The 19371-nt window shown below is 38.9% G+C and overlaps 1 protein-coding gene across 2 annotated transcripts in view; it reads left to right on the top strand.

The window, feature by feature from the left end:
• The window catches only part of scarb2a (scavenger receptor class B, member 2a), a 35349-nt gene continuing 15978 nt past the window's right edge, over positions 1–19371 (top strand). Inside the window, exons 1-4 of one of the 2 annotated variants that reach the window (XM_066710909.1) lie at positions 1–659; positions 13396–13553; positions 16818–16965; positions 19056–19247. In XM_066710909.1, the coding sequence (XP_066567006.1) occupies positions 537–659; positions 13396–13553; positions 16818–16965; positions 19056–19247 (621 nt within the window). In that variant the 5' untranslated portion in view covers positions 1–536. The remainder of the gene's footprint in view (positions 660–13395; positions 13554–16817; positions 16966–19055; positions 19248–19371) is intronic. The other variant, XM_066710908.1, reaches the window with a different exon arrangement.

Below are 19371 nucleotides of genomic sequence, written 5' to 3'. Positions count from 1 at the left end.
CCCAAGCCTGGCACTCTTACCCCTGGAGCCCAAGCGCCGTAGCGCCGTAGCCTGACCTGCGGCACAAAGCGAGAGCACGCATTGAACACACCCCCAGCGGAGCCCGGGCGGCGCGGCTCATTAGGAGGCGAAGCGCCGCCGCTCCTCTCCGCTCACTCGCCCGCCGCCGCAGCCCAGAGCAGACGCTCGCCGTTAAGCGCCGGCCAGGACTTTCACTGAGACATGGGGCTCTATTAAAAAATAACTGTCGCCTGTGTGTCGTTTCTACCGCGAATCTAGTGATACAAACCAAACACTTTTTTTTTTTTTTATTTATTTATTTTTTAAATACATGAATGTAGTCAGTTTGAGTCCGGAAAGCAGAATTACGCGAATCAACCTACACTTCCACCGGCGAGACTGACCGGTGAGACGGGCTGTTTAAAGTGATTTTACGGGAGAGAGGAAACAAAAACTAAGCCAAGTAGTCGAGACCTCGATATTCGTACATTTCTCGCCGTTATTTTCTGTAAGACTAACTTGTCATTACCTGCACCATGACGAGGAGGTCCTGTGCCATTTACGCTACTGGGATTATCTGTGCTCATCTCCTGATAGTGGGAATCGCATTGGTGGTGGCTCAAGTCTTCCCAACCATTATTTTTAACCGGTTAAAAAAGGTAAGTTGTTCAATTGAACCTTTTGAATGAATATACCCGTGTTTGTGTATTTCCTGTTTGATGGATATGAAAAGCAGGGGGTATGTGACGTGTTGTACATGCCAAGAGCGACCATGCCCGGATTATTACTATCACTATATCCTTAGGAACCGTAACCAGTAGTAGTAGCGCAGATTCCCGCAGGTCTGCAGGATTCCACCGCTCCCATTGGCGGAGCGGCGCAGATCTGCGCACAATTGCTGAAACTCCGCTACACGAACGTGAACATGTAGTTTCACAGTTCGTACCTAATGCTACGGTTCCTATTCCTGGTTCTGTATGTGGTGTGTTTTAAGTACAAGTTGTAACCTCACCTACCTGGTAACCTGATTTATTTCACTTTAACCACTCAAACCATTGCGACCACGCTGATGCATTCCCACACGTTTTCAAGTGTGAGCATGTTTCCAAGGTCATCGGCTACTCTTTATGCATTATAATGTATGCATATATATTTTTGAAATTGTTAAAATGTTCACCCGGATTGTGAGCAGTGTTACTTCCCTAATTAAAGAGCCAGTTTAATAATCCACCGAGATAGTGGTGCTGTACGTACCTAGCGACACACGGAAGACACTTGATTGATTTTGGTATATCAGTGTGCATTTTAACTTCAAATGTATTGTGATCGTACATTCATCTCGTCGCATCCGTGATGAATCGTTAACTACGTTATTCTTTGGCGAAGCTCGCCCGCTATTTCTTTCTTTTGGTAAAGATGTGCATGGGGGGGAAGCCCCTCGTTCAGGTGCTAATTTGGTTTTATCTGCTCGTATAGAGTGAACGGGTTTATTATTTGTCTTGGCATGAATTGAGCTCCTTATCATTTAATGGATACAATATCGCCAAAAACACAGAATTTAAAAGGCCCACATTGTGTGTAAGATTAGAAGAGGTACTTTAAACCCGGGAACGTGTGTGTGTGTGTGTGTGACAATGTGTTGGTTGTGTATGGTAGGCTATATTTTAAAAATGAACGTAATGCTGTTTTGGTAGAGCAATCCTAGCAATGCTTATTTTAATGGTGAATAGTAGATGAGATCCTGTTTCTCATGCAGAATGCTGTGACTGGCGCTGTCTTCACCCGTGGGGGAGGGGTTTGCTCATAGGCTGTGTGAGACAGGGGACCCTCCTGAAATGTGTAAATCCACGACCACGATAATGCACTCACGATTCAGTCTTTCTCGTGGAATACATTTAACCCTTTTATTTTATCTGTGGAAATCATTGTATCCCATACATTGCATGTGCTATTCAGCGGAACCATGTATTTCCTGTATTCAAATTGTATTTGTAAAGCTATTACTTGGTAACATGAGAGATTGAAATTAGAATCCGATTATCATCCAAGCAAGATGCGTTTGTTTAGCTATATTTCTGACGGATCTTCACTACAGCATCTAATGTTGAGCAACCTTCAACAAAACCAATGTGGAGTGATCTTATTCTGTTTGTGTTAGTGACCATACACAGATGGTGCAAGTGAGTTTTTACAAGTTGTATGGTAGAGCTATATGGTAAAACTATAACATTCAGTCTTATGAGTGGAACAGATAATTGGACTGATAAGTTAAACTAATAGTTCACAAATGGAGCCTGTCCATAACTGTCCTGTTCTGAAAGCCAAGACTATCCATTCCTTAGATTCTTTAAATATATGAATTGCTTCAGACAATGATTTAAAGCTAGCCTGTAATCAAAAGGCATTGATTTATCACCAACCGTTTCTTTTAACAACAAAAATGTAACTTTCTTGAAAAACTAGAGGTAAATCATTGTATGACAATATGCATCCTGATTTTTTTTTTTTTTTTTTAATTATTAATTTAAACTCAGACCATTACAATGTAGTAGGATCTACTCTGGATGTGATTAACTCTCACAAAATATCATTATTTTGCAGTGTGTATTATATATTTGTTTCTGCGTTTTGTCTTTTGAAGATCTTCTTCCAAAACAAAAGTATTTTTTTGATCTGCTTGAGGTGTGAAGACATGACATCAAAATGTTTTCCCAGAGTTTGGTGATACAGTTGAAGCCTAATAACCAGGATTTAGAAACATATATATTTTTAGATAAAATGAATGAAACTTCGGTGACTAACTTAATCTGATTTCCCTATTGTCCAAGCATTGTGTTTTGGTACCATCTTTCTTCCCTCAGTATTCCAAATGCATGAATATGTCAAACACTATTTTCAGCAATCATTTTGGATTTAACGCTCCACTTCATATTTACAATTGGTGACTAAGAAGATTGTTCTTAAAAAGGTTAATTGTGGTTATTTTTCATGCTCCAAAGCATAAATAATAATAATAATCTGAATAAATTATGTTAATTTAGCCTAGTCCTCTTGTTCTCTTGAAAGACTTGCTGAAAGAATGGGAAAGTGTTCTGGAAATGAAGTTGAAAAATAAGTTAATGATGAAAAACCCCACTTTGTAGTTGTACACCATAATAACCAAAACCGTTTGAGCTTCTTTTCACAGGCCACAAGGTCTTGTGCTGCGTGAGAAGTGGTCCAGCAGTATATGAAGAAAGTATATAACCTGTTACTAGGAGTTATTGTCAGATCCAAAGCTGTCATTGTTTCAGTGTGGAATGTTGGGAGCCATATTGTAATATGACTCTGAGACTGAGGAGGCTTGAAAGCTTCCAAAGTCCACTGAAGGGGGGGATATTGGAAGTGATGGATGGTAAAGTCTGCAAGAGTGGATCACAAACCTGGCAGGAAAAATAAATAGTTATGGACAGGGCATGGTGGTCAATGAAATGTTTTGACGCCGTGAACAACTGAACAGGTATGTCCGCCAATGTGTGCCCTATAGGTAGGGAATCGGAAGCACAAGGATCTCATTACAGCGCTGTCTGCTATAGTACTTATAAGACCATTGCAAAGTGAGAGAAACCAGTGGGATGATATCCTGTCTTATGGCAGCCTGAGAACCTTTTGATATGTAGGGGAGCAGTGGGAGGATTATGGGTGGGTGTCTCCTCATTTGGATCGGAGTGGTTCTATGACCACTGGTATGTATTGTGATACCTTGGATGAAGTCTGTGGCGAGGGTTTGCACATCTTTGAGGGTTTGAGCATGATAAAGAAATGTCTGAAATCAGTGACTGTATTTCTCTGGTCATCTATCAAAAGGTGTTGGAGTGTGTCACTTCTAGAACTGCAACAGTAATAAGTGTACCCACTAAATATATTGAATCGGCTTATTCTGTTATGTGTTTAAGGATGTATTTGCTTACAGCTTTATATATATATATATATATATATATATATATATTTTTTTTTTTTAACGTTTTTTGATTTAATGTGTTTATCATTGAGCTGTAAATGTAAGAGCTAAAAAATTATGAAAGGGAAGCTTTTAAACACAATACAAAACGGAAGGTAAAAGGCAAACATGATGGCAATACAGTATATTGTCTTTTAGTTGTGTACAAAAATGAGGTGAGGAGGATTTGCAGCTAGTGTAAGGAAATAACCTTACTACAGAACAATAAAGCCACATTTCCAACAATATTACTTGACGTAGAAGTATACATTTTCAGTTTAAAGGTTTAAAACCCCAGATGGACTGATTTAATGTATGCCTTTTGAAAGGGCATTCCTTTGTCTTTGTGCAATCCAGCAGAAAGCACGATCTTCCAATTGAAGGCACTTGTTTTGAGTACAAATAACAGGCCAAAGTTAGGTGTGTGTGAGGAGAAGTAACTGTGGACTCCTTTAAAATCATTTGCAAAGTTGGAAGGACCGGAGTTGCTTGGTTCCTGGCTTCAGAACGTGAATGAATTCCGCTGCTGCAGTGTAGCTCATAAAGACATCACTTGAAACTGGAAGTTCCATCGTTAAATGGGTGAGGCTTGAGCTGAGGTAAACGTGTTACCTTGTAATTTAAAACCATGAAAAGCAAAACCTTTTATGCTGGGAAAAATATAATGAATCAAACCAAACACCCTCCTCTACAGAGAAACAACTAGGCCTACTTCATTGATGTGCTATGTGTTTGCATAATACTGATTATAAGCCTATGAGAATGAAATGAGAAATGTGACCCTTGTGTTCTAGTGTGACGCCATAAGCTTGAACTCATTCTCTGTTGAAATTGCAGTGGGGTCAGGTGATCTCAGTCAAGACTTTGTGACTTTAAGACAAGGCTGTGATGATCCATTTCATATAGTATCAGATTTTCCGTAGGATTCAATCTCTTGAATGACTGAAAAAAGACAAATGTATAATTAAACAAGTTGCACTTCAAGACTTGTATGAAAACCATCTGCTGTCGTCTCAAGCTACTTAATATTGGAGGCTAGACCTATACAATGTATAAGTGACTGTGAATGGCAGCTTGTTGCTAGTGTTTGGGATTGTAAAGATAAAAATTACCTTCAAGAGTTATTTCAATGAAAAGGAACTAATTCTGCTAATTCTGAGTAGCTCTTTCAGAAGTGGTACAAATCGAATCCTTTTCTCCGCTACTGATGGGGAAAACCATTACATGCCCTCTGCTACTGCCAGTCAAACTTGCACAGAGCTCTGCCATACTAAAGAACACCCCACCCAAGCAACGAGCCTTAACCTGTATGTTTACACGTCAGTTTCTTTATGAGCGTCTCCATAACAACCTATGGGGTATTGATATCTTGGCATCTGCAAGCCTTCCTCGGAAGTGTTCAGAACTTCCAGAATTCAGAATCCACCAGCCATTTAAAGTGTAGTCAAGGTTTTATTGTATCTGTGAGTTCTGTTCTGTAGACCTAGTCCACTGATAACCTACTTCCTCCTTAACAAATGTACTTCAAGTGAGGCCTAGCACTTGGCTCTATTCAAGTGTGGGCTTAGGGACACTTAAGTATTATAACGTTTTATTGTAACTGCTTTAGTTAAATTGAAAAATTGTTCATTAAACATACAGCTCCTTAAGCAAATAGAGTTTGGTGTGTACGTGGATAACTCTTGGCCACAAACCATTCCACCTCCCCTTTTGTGCACGATTAGGTTCTTTAGATTCAAATTATCTAAGCTCAGGGTTTCTTTTTGGTCTTTGGTTACATTGCCATGTTAGAGCAGCCTGACAGTTTGCCTGAAAAATCCTTCAGAATGTGACCTTATCAGTCTTACTGCAACCCTCTGAAGATTTCCCAATCACATTAATGGTTATTAGAGTTCATACACTATTTGCTTCCATTATCTTTCCATTTCCCAGTACAGATGGCTAAGTTATAACTAAGCAAGAAAATGGAACATAAAGAACAATTTGTAGTTTGTTGCGTGTTGCTGTGGATTTAGTTTTTAATACAAACTTGTAAGTTTCCTGGCAGGTATTGTCTGGATTGGATGGTCTCTAAATAATTTGTTTGCTTGGTGTGACCAGAGAAAAACTACTTTAACAAGAGAAGGTTAGGCTGGTGTTTTTCAAAAACATCCACCTGATATGCCCAAGTCAAGGTATGTGATAAGTGTTCAGTGTGTTTAGTAAGCTGTTCTAAAGAAGGGTTCAAAGGATACTATATAGAATAGTCACATTCCACTGTGTTGCCAACACAAAAATATATGTAAGTAATGGTAACCCCATTGAATCTGCCATGTACCAAATGTATATCACAGAAGTGAATGCAGTGCCTGTTTCAAGGACATTGGTAATATCAAGGATTTTATTGCTGCTTTAAAATACATGGCAAGAAACTGCCTAGCTGTAGTGTGTACAATATGCATTCAATTTGTCAAACTGCTAAACGCCCACAATTCTTTTGCTCTGATATTCTTCAATTGTTTTTTACATTTGATGTAACTGTATATTCGGGTTACATGATTGTGTATGTTGGAGACTACTATATGCATAAATCAATCCATTGTGTTGAACTGCACATTTACAGTGTATGGATAGGCCATTTGATTTCAAATACTGTAAATGTTTCTTCTTGAGTCTTCTACTAAAGGTAAAGAAGGAAATCAAAAACATATCTTGTTTGCCATGCAAAATCAGACCAAACCGACTTTAGTTACGAGCTTTTCCATGACTCATACACAAAGTTCAATCAATTCATTGTGATCAATAAAAGTGGAACAGTACATTGCCATCTAGCTGCTGAGTCAGGAACTACTTGTATTAATTGGTACTACCTGTAACCCCCTCCCCCAATTTTTTAAATGTATTATATTTGATTTGAACATTTAAACCTGCAAGAGGGCTGCCTCACAGCTCCTGGGGTCCAGGTTAGCTTCCAGCCTTGGATTTCTGCATGGATGGAGATTTGCATGTTCTCCCTTAGTCCACCTGGGTTTTCTCCATCTCCAGGTGCTCTGGTTTCTTCCCACATCCCGAGGTGTGTGTGTGTGTATGTTGCCCTGCCCCAATGTGACCCTTTACTGGATGTAGCAATTATTGAAAATGCATGGATGGGAAAGATGCAAGAGTGGTGCATTCACAGGTGTTCAGAACACCTCTTTAAAAACAATACACAAACGTTGATCAGAGGGAACCTATAATCATTATTCCATTAATCTTGTGTAGACGTAGCCAGTGATTTGTTTTACATTCCTTATGTCAAGTGGTTAGGGTAATAACAGAAATGTAGTAATTGGGTGGTTACAAATTGAAAAATATAAATACATTTTGTTGTAATTCAGTGAAAGAGTGGGAAATGTGTAATATCCTGTTTTAACACAGGGTATCGAAGGTCCTATCTGTACATGTTGAGAAATGTAAACTTAAACTTAAATCTAATTGGATTCCATTTAGATTAAGTTATTTATTTTTTGTACCAAAGTGCATTGGAAAATGAAACTAGCAATATCATATAGGTTTATCCCTTAATTAAAACAGTCTCAAGTTCCTTTTAACTTTTTCCCTCCATGTGAAAACCTGTATTTCTTCTCACTTATGTTGTACATTACACATCATGTATAGAAAACGTTTTAGAGGATCCATTAAAGGAGCAGATCTCTAAGACAATAAGGAATTTCTCACTTGTGGTTGGAATGACCTCTCTACTGTAGACTATCGCTGTGCTGGGACTTATCCTTTAGTTAGGAAAATACAGGTTCTTGTATGGGATTATATTTTTCTATAGCTGTGCTTCAAGACTTTAGGTTTCTTTTAAATGCATAGTTTTTTTTTCCTCATGTAGCCTACTGCATATTAAAACCGGGAGCTACTGCCTCAGACCAAGTATAATTTGTATGCTATAGGTTTGTATGATCATTGTCCTTGTAGTTGGTTAATGTATGGTTGTGGCCATTTTTTTAAACCCCAAACAAACCCATGAACAAAAACTGTTTATCTCTTTAAATTATGGAAACCACTATGTGGAATGCAGCTGGAATGACTTGATTAGATTACAGGAAATAAGTCCCCCATGTAGTCTGTTGGGTCCAGTAGTTTGCATAGCTACCAGCATTGCTGTTTTATACAGAGTTGGGCAGTTGTGTGCTTTCAAGTCACAGATGGCTTAGAAATACCTAAACCAAAACAAACATGCTGACCCTTCACCTTGGACAATGAAGTTTTTACCAATATACTATTGTGATTTGTGATTTATGCAGACTACTTTAGCCACAGGACTGATTTCATCATCATAAAGTAACCTCAAAGCCCTGTACTCTAGGAGTAATGCCAGTAGAGAGATCACACTTGGCCATTGGCATCATGCTACTGAAACTTTGATTTAGGGGTTGTGTGTGAAACCATGCCATAGGGATAGTTTTTGTTATAGGAAGATTCAATAAATAAGTAATCGAGATGGTTTCAAAAGATCCTTTAAATTAGAATGCCATTATGCATCTGTTATGTAGATTTACTGGATATGATCCTTTAGTACGTGATTGGAGAAATTAAGACTATATTTTGGGAAATTTGTAATTTGGCTAAACAACCATTCCATTCTTATCACTTCTCTCCCTCGCAAGACATCTGGTCAGCATTAACTGTAAATGTCTTTAGGCTTGGTTTACAACAGGAAAGAAATGCATGGTCAGTGTCTCACCAATACAGGAGGAGTTCCCCTTTCCACCACATTTTACATATCTTGCTTATGCAGGACATAATAGGTTTTTGTTTTTCACTCTTGTGAATATGAGGCTGGGGGGGGGTAATCATGTATCTCATCAATATATATAAAAACACTGCTTAACCTTTTTATGATGTTCTCAGAGTTAGAGACCTTGACCTAGTTGTGGTAAATGAGCCCAGATCAACTGTTTAGAATCAAAGGTTAGTTGATCAGGAAAGCTTTTCCTCAGTACAAGAGGTAGGCTTGGAAATAGTGTTTGCTCATATGAGTACTGTAAGGGCAAATGGTTGACTCGCACTGTCAAACTGTAAATCCACAAATACGTAAAATAACTTTTATTACGGCTTAAAATCGTGCGAGCGCATTTGGATGCAGAATGTCTGGAACATTGTATTGGTCTGTATGTGTTTGTTTGTCTTCTGGTGGTAGAGTATATTAGTTGGACAGGCATTCGTTGATAATGGCTATAGACTTCACAACTCATCAATGGCTGTAATTATAGCAAACTGTTGGATCAAACCCTTTTCCATTCAAAGAATATAGGAGGCAAGGAACTTCAGACTCTGAAGTCTTAAAGGAGACCCAGTAGTGAGCAGCATTTTGTAAAGCAGGTGTTAATCAAATATCGGCTTAAGAAAATGCCTGGTTTAATTTTTTTACTTGCCAGGAGGGCAGTGGTGCTCTAATGCAAATATAAATTCTGGGAGAGTGCAGTGTCTTTTGCCAAAGGCATGATGGCCTAACAGTCAGTGTGGAAATTCAGGTTAATTTGCATGACTAGTAACAAAGACTTGTTTGGATGAATTTGTTTCTACATCCCCCCCCCTTAATGAACCCAAAAGATGCAGGTAAATAATGAATGCAAGTGAAAGATAGTCTGCATTTGTATGTATTTGGAATTAACTATTCATAATATAAGAAGTTTGAATATATATTCTGAATGAGAACTCTGATGCATTTTAACGGAACAATGTTCTGCATTTACATGATGAGGAATCAATTTTTGTGTGATGTGTTGATGCAGACTGTATTTTTGCATCACTCTTTTGAAAGGTTTAGTTTACTTCGGTTTTCTCATCAGGCTGCTATTTAATTTCTGAATCTTTTGAAATCATTAACAAATTGAAGGTTTCATAATCTGAGCAAACTGAGCTGTATTTGAAGCTGTTCTCATGTTTAACCTCACAGAGACTGACACGCCTGCGTTTTTGTCGGTTTAGCCTTGTTTGGATTTACAAGGCACATAACTCCCTTATGAATTCTAGAGGAATATCCCTCCCTCAGTATTTCAAATATTCAGTTTCATATTCCGAATACACTGCTTAGGTGGTGGAATATATATTGTTAATCAGTATTTTGATGGTGTTGTAAGTGGAGTATTAGTGGTCATTTGAATGCAGTTTGGTGATCAGGGATTGTTCAGTGGACTTGGAGTTCTAACACCATGGTTCACTCATTATTCTTCTGCTTGCTGTGTACTTCTGTTTAGGAGGTTGACTTGATCACTGTGGTAATATTCTAATCTACTGTAAATCCACAGCACTAAGTGATTGTGCTCTGAAGGTAGCTTACATGGAGTAGTTTTCATTAGTCTAATTACTCAGATGCTGTAAAAAATTAATCTCAAACACCATCTACTTCCAGGACCCACCCTGTATATTTGAAAAAGGTCTGCAGTTAATTTACATTTTCTTCGTGTTGTAAGATTGCAGTCTTAACAGCTGTGAATGAAAGGTTTATGTCTTGCCTGAAAGCTGTGTGGTTTGGTGAAGTGTTGAATGTTGTTTCAGATGCCACAAACTATACCTCACATATTTACAACACATCTCAGGCAGATATAACAAATCACTCAAGTCTTGTATCACCCACTTATTTTAAAACTTATTTTCTTGTAGCCAATTTAGAATTCTAAGCAGATGTCACTTTTTGATGTTGAAGGTAGAATGACCCAAAAAGTAGCCTACTTCATTGAGGGTTAAGTATTAAGTTTTGTTTTGTTTCTATAGTGTCATTCCCAGCAATGTAAGTAGTATTGTATGCCTGGGTATATTTGAAATAAACCCAAATGCTGCCTGAAATCCGAACCCGATTTCAAAACGAGCAGTTTACATCAGCAGTAGAAACTACCCAAATCTCCAACATCCTGTCTTGAAAAAACTAGCCATTAAACAAACATCACTCGCCAAACCACATAGGGAGGGTTCTATAATGCATCCAAGACATTCACCCAGTCCTCCGAAAGGAAATGCTGAGGAAATGCTAGTCCATTTACTGAAACCCTAAACAACCTACAGTGAGGGGAAAAAAGTATTTGATCCCCTGCTGATTTTGTATGTTTGCCCACTGACAAAGAAATGATCAGTCTATAATTTTAATGGTAGGTGTATTTTAACAGTGAGAGACAGAATAACAACAAAAAAAATCCAGAAAAACGCATTTCAAAAAAGTTATACATTGCATGTTAATGAGGGAAATAAGTATTTGATCCCCTATCAATCGGGATCTCTCTTAAAGGGAGTGCTCCTAATCTCAGCTCGCTACCTGTATAAAAGACACCTGTCCACAGAAGCAATCAATCAATCAGATTCCAAACTCTCCACCATGGCCAAGACCAAAGAGCTGTCCAAGGATGTCAGGGACAAGATTGTAGACCTACACAAGGCTGGAATGGGCTACAAAACCATCGCCAAGCAGCTTGGTGAGAAGGTGACAACAGTTGGTGCGATTATTCGCAAATGGAAGAAACACAAAATAACTGTCAGTCTCCCTCGGTCTGGGGCTCCATGCAAGATCTCACCTCGTGGAGTTTCAATGATCATGAGGAATCAGCCCAGAACTACACGGGAGGATCTTGTTAATGATCTCAAGGCAGCTGGGACCATAGTCGCCAAGAAAACAATTGGTAACACACTACGCCGTGAAGGACTGAAATCCTGCAGCGCCCACAAGGTCCCCCTGTTCAAGAAAGCACATGTACAGGCCCGTCTGAAGTTTGCCAACATCTGAATGATTCAGAGGAGAACTAGGTGAAAGTGTTGTGGTCAGATGAGACCAAAATCGAGCTCTTTGGCATCAACTCAACTCGCCGTGTTTGGAGGAGGAGGAATGACCCCAAGAACACCATCCCCACCGTCAAACATGGAGGTGGAAACATTATGCTTTGGGGGTGTTTTTCTGCTAAGGGGACAGGACAACTGCACCGCATCAAAGGGACGATGGACGGGGCCATGTACCGTCAAATCTTGGGTGAGAACCTCCTTCCCTCAGCCAGGGCATTGAAAATGGGTCGTGGATGGGTATTCCAGCATGACAATGACCCAAAACACACAGCCAAGGCAACAAAGGAGTGGAGTGGCCTAGCCAGTCTCCAGACCTTAATCCCATAGAAAATCTGTGGAGGGAGCTGAAGGTTTGAGTTGCCAGACGTCAGCCTCGAAACCTTAATGACTTGGAGAGGATCTGCAAAGAGGAGTGGGACCAAATCCCTCTTGAGATGTGTGCAAACCTGGTGGCCAACTACAAGAAACGTCTGACCTCTGTGATTGCCAACAAGGGTTTTGCCACCAAGTACTAAGTCGAAGGGGTCAAATACTTATTTCCCTCATTAACATGCAAATCAATTTAAATTTTTTTTTTTAAATTGCAATTCTGTCTCTCACTGTTAAAATACACCTACCATGACAATTATAGACTGATCATTTCTTTGTCAGTGGGCAAACGTACAAAATCAGCAGGGGATCAAATACTTTCTTCCCTCACTGTACGTGCATAATAAACCAACCTAACCACATTAAATGGTACAGCTATCCTGTCTTCCAGCTGTTGCTTTTACTGTATTTGTGTATATTTTATGTATTAAAAGTGTAGTATCCCAATCTGTGTAATGGAACAGCCCACACAGTCTATCAGAGACAATACCAATGGAAACTGTGTATTTAATCTCGGGGTCAGCATCCTTTTGCAAAGCCTGCGCAAACTACAGCATTTCAGCCAAGTCCTGTAACCTTGGCTCACTCTCTCAGTAGTTGGTCTCAAAAACAGAAGTCAGAATTGGAAAAAGCATTATGGTAGGTTAAGGATTTTTTAAAATGCAGAAAAACTGTTCCTGGTACTGCAGAATTTCCTATGTATTTCCCCCCACCTCATTGTGTGGTCATGAAGGCTTGACTCTAAAACAGTGGCACTTCTGTGGTGTAGTTTAGTCTATCCAGTTCTGTTGAAGGGAAATTATTCCACTCTTCAATATCATATTTATTACATTCGTGATGTAATCACAAGTGATGTTTTCAGTACATAGAAGTTGTTTTGCGCTCTTGAATTTCTTACAAGTAAGAGTTCTTCTCTTGATTCCACTGACTGCCATGGGATGCAGTCAGTGGAAAGAGCCTGAAAATGGATGTCCACATTAATTTACTACAGCACCAAGTTTAGCAGATTTATGTTATTGGTCTAAAATGTGACCAAACTTGTTTTTTTTCCTGCAGTGTTCCCCATCGTCAGTGGTTATGTCTAATTGGGTAATAAGTGGTCCTTCAGGGTTTAATGAGGGTGTACAGTCAGTCCAATGTACCACATGGTATAGAACCTCTGCAAACTAATTTATACATCGTGCTCTGTAAATTAGATTATAAAAATGGATCTCGTATTGCACTAATAAACTCCCTCCCTTATTTTGCAGGAAATCACTCTTACAGATGGAAAAGATGTTTTTGAAGCATGGAAGAACCCTACTCCTCCAATCTACATGCAGTATTTTTTCTTTAATGTGACAAACCCGGAAGAGTTTCTCGCAGGGGGGAAACCTGCCGTGACGCAGATTGGACCTTACACTTACAGGTAGGCATGGGTAATGTTTGAAAAGTCTAGTGGACACTTCAAGAAACCTTTAACTATGATCAATTAGATGTCCGCTGACTTTCTCTTCTTCATTTACACAAGCTGGAACTCCAAATTTTGATGTACAGATATCTACGGCCCGACATGTTTCGGAGCACTGATGTTATTGGCCGATATTGGCCTTTTACAGAAATATCTGTATTGGCACATATTCCACCGATAATGCACCAATATATTTTCTCAAACTATTGGCACAATTTTTTTTTTTTTTCTTTTCTTCAAATGACCATATAATCCTTCGTCAGACTTCAGACAATAAATACGTGTTTATTTGGTTTAACTGTCATTATTATAATTCTTAACCATGATTTTTTAATGTCGTTATGGTGCTTTAGTTTTCTCTGGAAGCTTCAGACTCCACAGTAATTCTCATGCGCAGCGGTGCCGCGCACACTACTGAGCACTGTGTGAAACGCACACCCACTGAGAAACACAGGGCTCATAAACCAATAAACATGTTTTACTGAAACCCTCATAACCAATAAAGTATTTTTGAAAGCTGTGCTGCACTTGAGAATCCATGTTTCTGATTATTGTTACTGAAAAGTTAAATTTTGCTTTTCAAAATTCACAATAGCAATTAAAATAAAAAGAACAGTAAATGTTCACTGAAGATGTTGACTGGATATCTGCAAACAAACTTCCTCCAAATGACAAGCAAGTTCAGAGCACATCTAAAGAAAATTAGTGAAAAACGCATCTCTCGGACAATGTTGGATAAAACTGAAACTATAAATTTATATTTATAAAACTACTTCAAATCCTTCATTGTATTTTAGCTGTGATTCGTATTGCAATCCGTTTAACATGCATATTAAATGCAATTGTAGCTGTGCTGTGCTTCCTGCACTATAGTCTGCCCCTGTTGGATCAGCAGTATTCAGTGCAGGACTTGCGAACCTGAGAGAACCTGACGCGTGTAAAATGCAAATATAAGCTACACCAGCACCTAACACTATCCTATTATTTTCTGTAATGTATAGAACATGTACACTTGTCTATTTGTGTGTGAAATTGCTCATATACACTGGTCTTTGTTCTAATGTATATCTAGAACATGTATGTTTTATATTTTTCCTTTATTCTCCCTTATTCTAATTTATTTTAACGGTTTGATTTTGTGGTTATTTATAATGAAAATTATATTTTTATTATGCACTGGATACAAGATTTTTTATTTTGTATATCTGACACAATTTCTCTCTGACTGGAAGAGAGTTGAGGAATCCATGCTAGAAAATGTCAATTTTTTTTCATGCTAACAAAAACAAATATTGGCCGATATGTATGTAGGTAATCGGGAAATTTAGCTTCTCAATTAATGGTATTGGACCCAAAAAACCTGCATCATTTGGGCTCTACAGATATCGATATGGTGTAGCACTGAACTGAAGCACTAAAAGTAAAATTTAAAGTAGCTTGCTTTGAGCTCAAGTGCTCTGGGTAAGCTTGATCAATGACATCACAAGTTTCATGCAGGCAAATCTATATTCTCAATATGGAAAATGGTGTGCAGCATATCTCCATATTTTACTCTGATTGGAATCACAATAATCTTGATTTTTATTATTGGCTATCAAATGACTTGCAAGATGGCCAATATGGTAATGCATTTTCAGATTTCTAACCAAAGTCTCTGGAAGACCTTCAAAAGGTCATTTGTGATTAATGCCAAGCTTTTTCCATATAACTAACTAGTTTGTTTTGTTTGAATCCTATATTCTGAAGATGCATCTGTATAAAGTTACGTGTCATGGATTGCTGTATTGTAGTTTTGTTAGACTGACAGGGGGAGGGATACAATGAATACAGCTGAAAACAGCCAAGGTTTATGATCCTAATGTGACTCAGACCAGCATCCTAATTATAAAGACCTTTGAACAAAGAAGGCATCTGCTTCAGGAAACGCTGAAGTGTCTGTTTATTTTTTAACCTTTTGTAGACCTCAGTTCCCAACAAGATCTTCAAATATTTTTTTTTTCCCGCATAAATATCATTAACTTAATTTAATTCTCTGATTTTTGCCTTAAGTTCCATATTCTGTACTTTTTCTTTAGATTTCTGTTTACAACTGCTATACATGTAGCTACTCCACCCAACACTGCTGTGCAGAATGGCTCAGCACTCAGTGTGCGGAGATGCAGTGGGGGAGTATACACCCAGTGTGAGTCCCATGCTGTACCAGTCGCAGTGAGCTGTAGTATATACTGAACGAGCCACTGCCCAACCACACTTCTCTGGAGAGGAATGAGTCCAGTCACTAAATATTGCTTTAGATGGAGCTTAGCCACAACTCTCTATTTTAGGATGTTTAAAGTGTTTTTCCTGTAGTTAATAACACCATTTAAAAAAAAAAATGCTTGGACTACAGAAAACTACTAAGACTATGCTTCCATTCATTGTTGTTCCTGCATCAGGTTTATACATAGAATATTAAAGGCACCTGTTTTTCTGGGAGACAGTCCTACTAATTATTGTTAGGAAGTGAGAAAGTAAATGTTTAATGAATTCTGTCCATTCACAATAAGACTTACCCCACCACTGGTCTCTAGCTCATGCGTATTTGCTATGAACTTGTTTTGAACAGTTATACAATAATCAGTGAGTAATGGGACAACTACTTTGTTGACAAGAAGATGGTCAGTTATAATTCTTGATCTAACGTCCATGCAATTTCTTAAAGGTGTTGTTAATCTAATGTTTCTTTTAAGCGATCAATGTCAGATCAACCATTCTCAGCAGCTCAGTCTTAAAAGCACAGTGGATGATTCTTCTTTGTAGTGTGCAACTGAAAAGGAAATATGGCCTTGGCCTAGGTTTACTTTGAAGATTGTCCTACAACTGAGCACTGAAGCATTTTTCCAAAGTCCAGGATGTATTTATTGGAGCTTAACCAAACTTGGCATTTAAGCGAAAGAAAAGTGGACTGAATACACATTGAAGATCCCAAAACAAATTTCAAAGTCCTGTGACAAATACTGTGCATACATTTAAAATAAGTTGAACAAAGGTTAACTGTTTTTGGCCTACATTTGAAAGTAGGTTGATTTTTCACCTCTTCATCAGGAGTATTTTTTACCATGACAGAATTTGTTTTTTACAAATTAAAAAAAAAAAAAAAAAAATTGTGTACTTGGGAGAAATCGTAGTGCTGTTTTTGTGGCATTAAATTGAAAACTGTCTTGTTTTGCATTGTTTTACCAGGGAATACAGAATGAGGGAAAATGTGACCTTCATTGAAAATGGAACGAAAGTGTTTGCCAAGAACCCCAAGTCCTTTGTGTTTCTTCCGGAAATGTCAGTGGGGGATCCAGAGGTTGATCTTGTGAGAACTGTCAATATTCCAGCTGTGGTAAGCGTTGAAGCTTTCTGTGCACAATGTTTGTATGTAGTGAGCATTTGCTCTGGTCATTACCATTCTAGTAGAGGTGCAGTGACCTCAGCGTAGGCTACTACTTGATTTTGCTTTTTAACCCACACAGTTCAAAATGTAATGTCATCATTTGTATATTGGATTTCTCAGGGTAGTTCCACCAAAACCAGATTAGCCGTTTTTACTTTTTAAAGTAAACCTACTGCTGTAGTTCCATGTTTCTTAACCAGTGGGTTTTCTTTTGTAAAGTGAAAAAAATATATAAAAAAAGAGATGTATAAACTGCAAAACCCAAAAAACAAGCCAACAAAAATGTGTGTACATGTAGGCCTATATATGTAAAAGGTAACTATGGCATGTTTATATTGAGCAGTGTTATTCTCCTTAGATGGATGTAAAGCAGTATGACTCTGAATACATTACACTCACCTTATTAGGAACACCTGTTCAATTTCTCATTAATGCAATTATCTAACCAACCAATCACATGGCAGTTGCTTCAATGCATTTAGGGGTGTGGTCCTGGTCAAGACAATCTCCTGAACTCCAAACTGAATGTCTGAATGGGAAAGAAAGGTGATTTTAAGCAATTTTGAGCATGGCATATTTGTTGGTGCCAGACGGGCCGGTCTGAGTATTTCACAATCTGCTCAGTTACTGGGATTTTCACGCACAACCATTTCTAGGGTTTACAAAGAATGGTGTGAAAAGGGAAAAACATCCAGTATGCAGCAGTCCTGTGGGCGAAAATGCCTTGTTGATGCTAGAGGTCAGAGGAGAATGGGCCGACTGATTCAAGCTGATAGAAGAGCAACTTTGACTGAAATAACCACTCGTTACAACCGAGGTATGCAGCAAAGCATTTGTGAAGCCACAACACGTACAACCTTGAGGTGGATGGGCTACAACAGCAGAAGACCCCACCGGGTACCACTCATCTCCACTACAAATAGGAAAAAGAGGCTACAATTTGCACAAGCTCACCAAAATTGGACAGTTGAAGACTGGAAAAATGTTGCCTGGTCTGATGAGTCTCGATTTCTGTTGAGACATTCAGATGGTAGAGTCAGAATTTGGCGTAAACAGAATGAGAACATGGATCCATCATGCCTTGTTACCACTGTGCAGGCTGGTGGTGGTGGTGTAATGGTGTGGGGGATGTTTTCTTGGCACACTTTAGGCCCCTTAGTGCCAATTGGGCATCGTTTAAATGCCACGGCCCACCTGAGCATTGTTTCTGACCATGTCCATCCCTTTATGACCACCATGTACCCATCCTCTGATGGCTACTTCCAGCAGGATAATGCACCAGGTCACAAAGGTCGAATCATTTCAAATTGGTTTCTTGAACATGACAATGAGTTCACTGTACTAAACTGGCCCCCACAGTCACCAGATCTCAACCCAATAGAGCATCTTTGGGATGTGGTGGAACGGGAGCTTCGTGCCCTGGATGTGCATCCCACAAATCTCCATCAACTGCAAGATGCTATCCTATCAATATGGGCCAACATTTCTAAAGAATGCTTTCAGCACCTTGTTGAATCAATGCCACGTAGAATTAAGGCAGTTCTGAAGGCGAAAGGGGGTCAAACACAGTATTAGTATGGTGTTCCTAATAATCCTTTAGGTGAGTGTAGAACAGAGTGAGGTGTTTTACTGGACGTCAATGTAAACTGGACAATATAAATAACACGTGTTCTGTCTGAATTACAAGATCTTGAGAAACATGTCTGAATGTTACCTTATGGCAGATGACTTCTTTCCATGTAATGCAATCAGTCTTTCTCTGGAGATTGTGGTGAACCACTAGATGCAATGTTTTCAACAACCATGTATATAGTTTGGGAAGAATGTGATAATTAAATTACCAACTTCAAAACCCCATGGTATGAGATCTACATGGGTTAGCCTAAGATAGTTTCTTCAGGTCTAAGACTTGGCAATGCTTTTTCTTGTATGGCTTACCCAATCAATTTCAAAGCTCTTACCTGCCTGACTGATCACATTTCTAGTTGTCTGGTGGTTTCTAAAGCAGCTGATGCCTGTCCTTCCTCTTTCTGCCACAGTCTGTGATGGATGCAGTAAAGTCTTCCTTCTGGTTAAGCTCCCTGGTTTCCATATGGATGAATTCCATAGGAGTGGAGATGTTCATGACGCGCACTGTTCACGAGATCCTTTGGGGCTTTAAAGACCCGCTCCTGACGCGTCTTCATCCTATGAAGCCAGAGATTGAGGAATACTTTGGGCTTATGTACAAGGTAGGAATGCTGTCCTTTCGACAACCAAGCAACCATTTTTTCACATGATTTGATAATGTATTAGTCCACAAATAAAGGCATATTTTCTTGGCATATACACATGAAATATTTTGGTCCTTTGGTA

The sequence above is a fragment of the Amia ocellicauda genome, chromosome 8 (genome assembly GCF_036373705.1).
Source record: "Amia ocellicauda isolate fAmiCal2 chromosome 8, fAmiCal2.hap1, whole genome shotgun sequence".
In the NCBI taxonomy this organism is placed as follows: domain Eukaryota; kingdom Metazoa; phylum Chordata; class Actinopteri; order Amiiformes; family Amiidae; genus Amia; species Amia ocellicauda.
This window is presented reverse-complemented; position numbering and strand designations above follow the sequence as displayed.